This window comes from Penaeus monodon, chromosome 1 (genome assembly GCF_015228065.2).
Source record: "Penaeus monodon isolate SGIC_2016 chromosome 1, NSTDA_Pmon_1, whole genome shotgun sequence".
Taxonomy (NCBI): Eukaryota; Metazoa; Arthropoda; class Malacostraca; order Decapoda; family Penaeidae; genus Penaeus; species Penaeus monodon.
In genome coordinates this window covers 51,574,201-51,584,200 of record NC_051386.1, presented here as the reverse complement: position 1 = coordinate 51,584,200, position 10,000 = coordinate 51,574,201, and the positions used below count along the sequence as shown (strand labels likewise).

The window sequence follows — 10,000 nt, the reverse complement described above, 5'->3', positions numbered from 1 at the left end:
AAACATTCTTCGTCGTAGCGCCATCATTAGCGTCTTTCTGTTCATGATTTCCTTCTAGAACCATGTAAATGTTTATGTTGTCGAGGGCTACCTGCTCCTCGAGGGAGAGCGGGCGCACCCTCAGGGCATACTGCCTGACGATGACTCCCTTTATGAAGGGATACTTGTTGGCGTAGATGACGTCATCGCGCGACGGGCGGTACAGGTCCTCCGGGTCGCGTGTGAAGCTGCAGAGAGAGGGAAAGGGGGGGGGGGGGTGAGAGGGAAGAGGAAAATGGGAATGGTTGTTATGAGCAGATAATCATATATATATATATATATATATATATATATATATATATATATATATATATATATATATATATTTATATAGTATATATGTTATATATATATGTATATATATATATATTATATATATATAGTATAATATATATATATATATATATGAATGTATATAAAAAATATTATATGCATTACACCACACACACACACACACACACACACACACACACACACACACACACACACAACATATATATATATATATATATATAAATATATATATATATATATATATATATATATATTTTTTTTTTTTTTTTTTTTTTTTTTTTTTTTTTTTTTTGTTTTTGTGTTTGTGTGGTGTGTGTGTGTGTGTGTGTGTGTGTGTGTGTGTGTGTGTTTGTGTTTATGTGTGTGTGTGTATTAATATTGAATAACTGAAAATAGAAATATACAGTATGTAGATAGAATAAAATTCAGGAGCTCATGACTTTAAGCATACAAGGGGTCGCCATACTACAAAGCCTTACCAAAACGGGGAGTTGGGGCAGCCGACGAGGTAGAGTTGGTTCCCGAAGAAAGGTGCGGTGTACATTAGCATCAAGTTCTCGTGAAGGTCGCGGTCGTTGAACCCCAGGCACTGAAAAAAGGTCAAGCAAGAAATAAGGTCAAACTAGATCGCCTTTTACGTATTTTGTTGTTATTTTAAGGAATTTTAATGCATTTGTATGTGCGTGTTTGCACATTTTGTCATGTACAAACAATTCGAATAAGTGGTAACTTTATTTTCCGGAGAAATTATTTCAGAACACTTGATTTTTAAGCCATATGTTTTTTTTTTTTTTTTTTTTCATGAAAAAAAAAATATTTTTTTCAGTCAGAACTATCATTCTAAGTAAAAAGTCAAATCCTCATAAAAAGATAGATATTTAGAGAGTTAGATATAAAGTCAAGAATCATTGTCTTTCATCCATCAAGAATTTTGCGAGGGATGGGATTTTTTATTTGTAGCAAAATTCTCTTTGTAGAAGAGATAGAAATATGTGATTTTATGTGTTAATGGCGTTGTTGGTGAGTCTCTGGGGATCCCTTTATGTTCAACGCTTGAAAAGTGATGGTGGAAAAAATAAGAAATAGAAGAGTGAAAAGAAGGAGCGAAGGGTAGGAAAAGGGAAAGAGAGAGGGAGGCAGGCAAAGCGAGTGAGAGAGAGACAGAGAGACAGAGACAAGGACAGGAAAAAGGACAGGAAAGAAAGGGGGACAGAGAGAGGAAGAAAAGGAGAAAGGGGACAAGACAGAAAGGAGAGAGGGACAGAAGAGACAGAAAAAAGAAGACAGAGAGGGGACAAAAGAACAAGAAAAACGAAGAGACGAAAAGGAGAGAAGCGAGAGAGAAAAAAACAAAGACAAAAGACAAAAAGAAGAGAAAGGGAAAGGACAAAGGACAGGAGGAGGCAGGCAGCAGGAAACAGAGAGAGAGGATAGAAAGGGAGGAAAGAGACAGAAAGAGAGAGAGGACAGGAGAGAGAAGGGGAAAGAACAGAGGACAGAGAGAGAGAGGGCAGAGAGAGAGGCAGGAAGACAGAGACAGACGAGAAAAGGCAGAGACAGAAAGGGAGACAGGACAAGAGACAGAACACAGAAAAGAGACAGACAGAGACAACAGAGAGATAGAGAGAGACAACAAGAGAAGAACAGGAAGAAGAGAAAACAGAGAGACAGGGAGAGACAGGGGCAGAAGGGGAGAGAGAGGACAGAGAGAGCAGGAAGAAACGAGACGAGGACGAAACAAAAAAGAAGGACAGAGAGAGAAGAGGAGAGAGAGAGAGAGAGGAGAGAAAGAGAGAGGGAGAAGAAGAGAGGAGAAGGAGGGACAGAGAGAGAAGAAGGGACAGAGAGAAAAGGACGAGAGAAGGGAGAGACAGGGGACAGGGGAGGGGACAGAGGGAGAGACAGGGAAGAGAGACAGACAGAGAGAGAGAGAGGAAGAGACAGAGAGAGAGGAAGAGACAGAGAGAGAGGAAGAGAGACAGGGACAGGAGAGAGAGAGAGAGAGGAGAGAAACAGGGACAGAGAGAGAGAGAGGAGGAGAGACAGGGACAGAGAGAGAGAGAGGAGAGAAAAGGGAGAGAGAGAGAGAGAGAGAGAGAGGAGAGGAAAGAGAGAGAGAGGAGAGAGGGGAGAAGGGACAGAGAGAGAGAGAGAGGAGAGAGACAGGGACAGAGAGAGAGAGAGAGGAGAGAGACAGGGAGAGAGAGAGAGAGAGAGGAGAGAAGAGAGAGAGAGAGAGAGAGAGAGAGGAGAGAGAGAGAGAGAGAGAGAGAGGGGAGAGAGAGGACGAGAGAGAGAAGAGGAGAGGAGAGAGAGAGAGGGGAGGAGCGGAGAGAGGGAGAGAGAGAGGGGAGAGAGAGGAGAGAGAGAGAGAGAGGAGAGAGAGAGAGAGAGGAGAGAGAGAGAGAGAGGAGAGAGAGAGAGAGAGGAGAGAGAGAGAGAGAGGAGAGGAGAGAGAGAGAGAGAGAGAGAGAGAGAGAGAGAGAGAGAGAGAGAGAGAGAGAGAGGGACAGGGACAGGGACAGGGACAGGGACAGAGAGAGACAAAGGCAGACAGATAGATAGACAGACAGACAGAGAGAGTGACAGAGACATAGAGAGACAAAGACAGACTGACAGACAAAGAGAGAGTGACAGAGACAAAGAGAGAGAGGAGAGAGACAGAGAGAGAGTGAGAGAAGAGAGAGAGAGAGAGAGAGAGAGAGAGAGAGGGAGAGGAGAGAGAGGGGGGAGAGCGGAGAGAGAGGGGGGAGAGGGGAGAGAGAGAGAGAGAGAGAGAGGGGGGGGGGGAGAGGAGAGAGAGAGAGGGGGGGGAGGAGAGAGAGAGAGGGGAGGAGGAGAGAGAGAGAGAGGAAGAGAGAGAAGAGGAGAGAGAGAGAGAGAGACAGGGGAGAGGGGGAAAAGAGAGAGAGAGGGGAGAGAGAGAGAGAGAGAGAGAGGAGAGAGAGGGGAGAGAGGAAAAGGGAGAGAGAGAGGAGAGAGAGAGAGGAGAGAGAGAGAGAGGAGAGAGAGAAGAGAGGAGAGAGAGAAGAGAGAGAAGAGAGAGAAGAGAGAGAGAGAGAGAGGGAGAGAGAGAGAGAGACAGAGACAGACAGAGATAGAGAGAAAAGAGAGACAATAGAAGATAGATAAGATAAGAGAGAGAGAGAGTAAATTTAAACAGGATAGAAAGTAAATTCAAACGGGAGTGAGAGTATTTTCTCAGCCTCTTTTAAATGAGCTTAAAAGATCTGGCACATTCATCTTGACCTTGTGATTTATGTGCAACGTCATTCCAAGAAATTGAAAAAGTGAACAAAATTTCTGTTGCACTGCAAGGCACAGAGAGTAGACAAATGGTTCGTGTGTTGCGTGCTCTTTATTGAAATAAATCATATGTAATGTTCCATCATGATATATGAGAGAGAAAGACTTACTTATATATATATATATATATATATATATATATATATATATATATATATATATATATATATAATATATATATATTGTGTGTGTGTGTGTGTGTGTGTGTGTGTGTGTGTGTGTGTGTGTGTGTGTGTGTGTGTGTGTGTGTGGTTTGTCTGTACCTATCTGTCCGTCCCTCGTTCCCTCCTTACCCTAGCAGCAACGTAGTAAGCACTCGAGTTTTCTCCTTCGTCGGGCTGGTCCAAGTACACAACGAATGTTCGGTTTACCTGTTAATAGAGCCGAAATGAAATCAATGTAAGATGATAAAAATGGCATTGATTAATAAATATAAATTGATAGCTTTTTTTTTCCAAACTGTTATTACTTATTCTTACAGAGCAAAAGAATAACCTAACTCACGACACATTTTATTAATACTGCACCTGTTTATTAATATCCCGAAATCTTTCTCGTCATGGTTACGTACTAAGTTCACGATACAAAGTATTTATTCACGACTTGAATATTACATATTCATGTTACTATATTGCTTGATCATGTGTTAAGACTGCATGGACTGGCATTAATGCGCGTTCATGACTTTGCATTCTTATAGTAGTTGTATGTATGAACTGCAGGTGGTTTATTTTATCCATGGCCTAATTATAATTTACATATGCTGCGACGTCGAATTTCGTTAAATTTCCCCTTCCCACCCGAAGAGTGCTTAAACACCGTGTTTACTGGTCTCGAGCCGATGTAAAGAAAGTGTTGTTACTGACCTGATGCTTCGGAATAGGAACGACTTTGCACGGGTGGTTTTGGAAGCGAACGACTTCCGCAGACTGGATGGCGGCAGTGTGGGTCTTCAGGTATCGTGCTTCCTCGGCTCTGGAAATTTAAAAGCGAATGTGCAGGGCTTTAACTTGCTCTACAGGACGATATTATCAGCTGGAGATGACAGGGACAATAACGTGAGTAACGGTAGTATTTATGGTATGTCAGTTATAAGGAAGCAAGACGATTAAGGTGCATTACTGTGCAGTATCATAGGGATGATGATGAAACCAGTCATGCTAGTACAGATATTGCAGCAGTAGTTATATTTTCAAAGCGAAGAAATTTACCCAGCATATTAGAATAAATATGATGCCTATTCTTAGACATTATTACATACATGACACGTGATGTCAAAAGAATAATAATGTTTTCCTTTCACTATGATCAGTGTTTATAGCATGACAGTTTCAGTAAAAAAAAATCTTTATACGGGATTTAGACAGTCCATTTTTTAAATGTTTTTTAAATGTATAAAAGTACCGAATGAATATCACCTGATTATGAAGGCTTAATTCACAAATTAAATATTAGCAATATAATTTGATTAAAGTTATCTGTACATATGGAAAAATCAGATCTTACGCGTTAACGTCCAGAGTAACGTTGGCGACTGAATTGAGCGGCCGCTTGTTGTAGTAAAGGGCCTGCTCCAGCCCCGTGACATGGACGCCCCCGCCGCCCACGTGCTTGGTGCGCGGGATCTCCGGGATGAGGATGCTCCTCGACCCCATCATGGCGAACCGCAGCCACAGGTCCCAATCCACGGACTGGGGGGAGAAAAGTTAGATTAGATTGTCTGTTTACTGTGTTTGTTTATGTATCCATCTCTCTCTCTCTCTCTCTCTCTCTCTCTCTCTCTCTCTCTCTCTCTCTCTCTCTCTCTCTCTCTCTCTCTCTCTCTCTCTCTCTCTCTCTCTCTCTCTCTCTCTCTCTCCTCATGTATGTGATATGAACGCAGTTCATATCAATACATGAATGCAGTCAAAACAGTTGTAAACTTCAAAACTAATTGAAGAAACACAAACCGAAAAAAATAATTAAGAATCCAACCTACATAATATTCAGTATACCAAAAATATCTGACTTTCTAACACGTCAACAAACCTGATTGACAGCGGGCCACATGGTAACCATCTCCCGAGCAATGGTTCGCCTGACCATCCAACCATACGCAGGGACGCCATGCACCCTGTATAACCTGGCTGGATCATGTACCGTGTGGCTGAAGGCATTGTAGTTATAGGCATTGACGCATATCAACTTGGGGTCCGATTCCAATAAGGGTGCCGTCTGTTGGAAGAACCTGGGAGAATGAGGAAGATAGTAGTGATAACAGTAACGGTAATAATGAGTTTATTAGGGACACGAGTGATGCGTCTCCAGTGATGATAAAATGAGGTGAGGATGATAACAGTGATTACGTTATAATAATTATAACAGCAAATAAGACCTGGAGGAGATGATAGCAACAGTAATGAACTTAAATGATGGTGCGGGGACTATGACATTGATAATTATGATAATGACACATTTTTCTCTGACCTCTCTACCAACAAATTCTAAATCCCACTCAAGCAAATTACCGTATATGTAAGCGTCTGGTACTCACGGTATGAAATCAGGAGCGAGGTCAAGGTCGTCCTCGAGTATGATCGCCTTATCAGCCTTCGAGTACTCCTCAAACACCCGCTCGAGAGTGAACTTGATGTGGGCGTTGACTCTGCTCATCGATGCTAATAAAGAAAAGAATATTGAGATCAAATCTTGGTGCACGAGGACGCAAAGGATAGATGGCGGGGCGGAAAGAAGGGCCCAGAAGAAGAACGGAGGGAGAGACAAACCGGAAAAATAAAACAGTAGATAGAAGAGAAGAGAGAGAAGGCAAGAATAAGGATAATGGAGAGGGACAGAGACACAGAAGAGACAGAGAGAGAGACAGGCAGACAGACAGACAGACAGACAGACAGAAAGACAGAGGCAAAGAGAGACAGAGACAGAGAGACATACACACACACACACACACACACACACACAGAGAGAGAGAGAGAGAGAGAGAGAGAGAGAGAGAGAGAGAGAAGACTGGATAGAGGAGAAATAAAAAAGGATACTGGGAAGAAGAGAAAGGAGAGAGAGGAGAGGAATGTGGAAAGAGGAGAATGGAGAGAGAAGAAAGGAGAGGAGAGAGAAACGAAAGACGGCAGAACTGAGAATGAAGGCAGAGATAGAAGAAAAAAAGAGAAGAGATAGAAGAAAGAGTATCGGAAAGAGAATAGATAAATATGATGAGAGAAGGGTGAAAGAAAAGAATAGAAAGAATAGAAAAGAGGGCGGAGAGAAATGCGCGAGAAGTGGAAACAAAGGAGAGAGAAGACTAAAAAGAAAAGAGACAAGAACGAATAGTGAAGAGAGAAGAGAAGTGAGTTGAGAGAGAAGATACGAGTGAGAAGAGCGTATAGAAACGTGATAAAGGAAGAGAGGAAAGAAAAGGACGAATAAGGAAATAGTGGAGAGAGAGAGGGGGTAATGAGTAGAGTATAAAAATGGAAGTGAAGGACAAAAGACTAGAAAGGAAAGGGGAGGAGGGAGGGAGAGATAGAGAGAGAGAGAGAGAGAGAGAGGGAGGGAGGGAGAGGGAGAGAGAGAGGAGAGAGAGGGAGGAGTTAGAGAGGAGAGACAGGGAGGGAGAGAGAGAGAGAGTAAGAGAGAGAGAAGAGAGTAAGAGAGAGAGAAGAGAGAAAAGAGAGAGAGAGAGAGAGAGAAAGAGAAGAGAGAGAGAGACACACACACACACGCACACACACACATACACACACACAAACACACACACACACACACACACACACACACAGAGAGAGAGAGAGAGAGAGAGAGAGAGAGAGAGAGAGAATAAAAGAGAACAACAGGTACAGAGCGAGACGAAAAGTGTAGGACAACAGACAAGGCAAAGAAAAAAAATGGAAAAACGAATGCTCACATAGTGGCACCGGGTTGTCGTGCTCCACCACCGATACGTTCAGGAGGCGACTCAGGTCTCTTGCCTCAGGGCTGCGACCATCCACGAAGAGGGTGATGGGCGTGTGCCTACCCCCTGGGGACGCCCACACCTGGCTCACCTGCTTCAGTACGTGGGGAAGCCTCCGGGATGTAACTATGGCGAGAGGAATCACCTCGGTCATGGGGTAATCTGGCTAGATATAGGCAAGAATAGGGAAAACACAGTTACCTCCGTGTATATCAGTAAAATATTTGTATCTCATAATTTATCTGACGCTAAAACCTGCATTTAAATCAGATTCTAATCAAACAAGCTTTGTGCACTGCTTACGCCCTTTCTGGAATCTGGGGTCCAAGGCGTTCCTTCACAGCGGCAGAAGTCACCGTAACCCTCGTAGGTTTCACAGAACGTGGCGCGTTCGTGCATCGCGTTTTCGTCGTACCACTTGCATCTTCGAGCTGTTTCGTCGTAAATAATGTGCATCTATTAATATTCAACTGTGTTTGATAGTGAATGATAATGTGCGTAATATAGTATTTGACTTTTCCAGATATTATCTTTATAAAATATACACCATTTGATTGTTTTATTTACTTCTGTCTCGCAACAATGGACCAATTACGGCATTTCGTTGCAAGTAGCTTCCAGTAGCTACAGCATATCCAATACTACATAAAGGGCATGCCAGTATACTCACAGGGTTTTCGGGGCACAGTTATTGCGACTGATAGCGGAGACACGTCGGGGAATCCCTCCTGAGTGGTTTCAGAGGTGCTAAGGGCGTCGGAAAACACCTCCCCGCCCTTGTGGAAGACGAAGCACCAGGAGTCCATCGAGGAAAGGCCCTCGACGAAACCCGAGCCCTGGCGCGCGATGGAGTTCAGCGTCTCCTCTGCCACGTGTGTGAGGAACTGGGGCTGAAAAGGAGTTAGGGAGAGAATGCGATTCGTGGCTCTAGGTTTGGATTCATATTGTCGTGAGATGTAGGGTATTTAAAGAAAATGGATTGGTACTTATTCTAGCTTACGAAATATTGATGATTATGTATGACACTGTCTTGGAACTCTATCTATCTACCTCTTTAGCCATTTACCTCTTTAGCTATCTATCCATCTCTCTCTCTCTCTCTCTCTCTCTCTCTCTCTCTCTCTCTCTCTCTCTCTCTCTCCTGTGTGTGTGTGTGTGTGTGTGTGTGTGTGTGTGTCGTGTTGTGTGTGTGTGTGTCCCGCTCCCGTTGTCGTCTTGCTCTCGTGCCCTCCCTGTTATCTCTCTGTCCTGTGCTCTTTGTTGGGTCTGATGTTTCATGGTGGATCCCGTTCGTGCTCTAGGTTTGGATTTCATTTTGTCCGTGGATTATGGTATTTAAAGAAATGGATTGGTACTTATTCTAGCTTACGGAAATATTGATGATTATGTATGACACTGTCTTGGAACTCTATCTGTCTATCTACCTCTTTAGCCATTTACCTCTTTAGCTATCTATCCATCTCTCCCTCTCTCTTCTCTCTCTTCTCTCTCTCTCTCTTCTCTTCTCTCTTCTCTTTCTCTCTCTTCTGTCCTACTCTCTCTCTCTTCTCCTTCTCCTTTCTCTCTTCTCGTTGTGTGTGTGTGTGTGTGTGTGTGTGTTTCACATACACACACACACACTCTCTCTCTCCCACCACACAATACACTCTCCCTTGCTGTGTAAAAATGACAGCACACTCTGACATAGCGTCAAAGCTGAAAGTTCAGTGCCTCTCCATTAAATTTGTTTTAGAACAATTTTAAACAGTTTCCTTACCGCTCCCATGATGACCAGCAGCCGACCATCTTGGATCCGGTTCATCTCTGCCAGAAACTGTGTCTCACTGGTTGGCTGCCAGGTCATGTAAAGGTCAGATCGCATGACCTTTCCGGTGAACTGGTGCAACGTTAGCAAGTGGATGCCTGCATGAAGCCTTGCTGTGCCATTTCCCCAAGGGCGAGTCTTGTTTAGCATGCTATACACCTGAGTGGAAATGCAGAAAGGACATTCACAATGATGTGATAACGGTAGTAACATCATATCCTGGCATTATTATTTTCCCCATACTCTCACAACTAGTGCTCCAACTATTACCACCATTACTACCATTACGAGTATGCTATTACTGGTACTGCCGCTATAGCTGCTGCTATGATACAAACATTGCCATTACAAGGAACTTGGTTATTGCTGTTCCAGATTATGATAGTTACCAATTCAGTTTTCACCTTTTGTTGATTTGATATTATTGTTCTCAATATTATCATAACTGCTGATGATCTGGAATCTATTCAAATGTCTCTCGACCACTTAACCAACCAAAAGACTTACCTGTTCGCCATCCACAGACAGCGTAACACCTGTCGCATTAACTGTAACCTCGAGGACCATATACTCCATCCTTCCCTTCCCCTCATCCTCCAAAACGCCTCCGC

At 43.2% G+C, this 10,000-nt stretch overlaps 1 protein-coding gene across 1 annotated transcript in view; it reads right to left on the bottom strand.

Moving 5' to 3' along the window:
• Positions 1-120: 120 nt before the first annotated feature.
• LOC119572379 (protein O-linked-mannose beta-1,2-N-acetylglucosaminyltransferase 1-like) overlaps positions 121-10,000 on the bottom strand; it is an 11,400-nt gene continuing 1,520 nt past the window's right edge. The window contains 13 exon segments of the mRNA XM_037919504.1: positions 121-227; positions 813-867; positions 869-922; positions 3,933-4,010; positions 4,506-4,614; positions 5,146-5,330; positions 5,668-5,866; positions 6,173-6,296; positions 7,538-7,751; positions 7,889-8,016; positions 8,256-8,475; positions 9,342-9,548; positions 9,897-10,000. The exon segment at positions 9,897-10,000 is cut by the window's right edge and continues 129 nt beyond it. Of these exon segments, the coding sequence (XP_037775432.1) occupies positions 121-227; positions 813-867; positions 869-922; positions 3,933-4,010; positions 4,506-4,614; positions 5,146-5,330; positions 5,668-5,866; positions 6,173-6,296; positions 7,538-7,751; positions 7,889-8,016; positions 8,256-8,475; positions 9,342-9,548; positions 9,897-10,000 (1,784 nt within the window).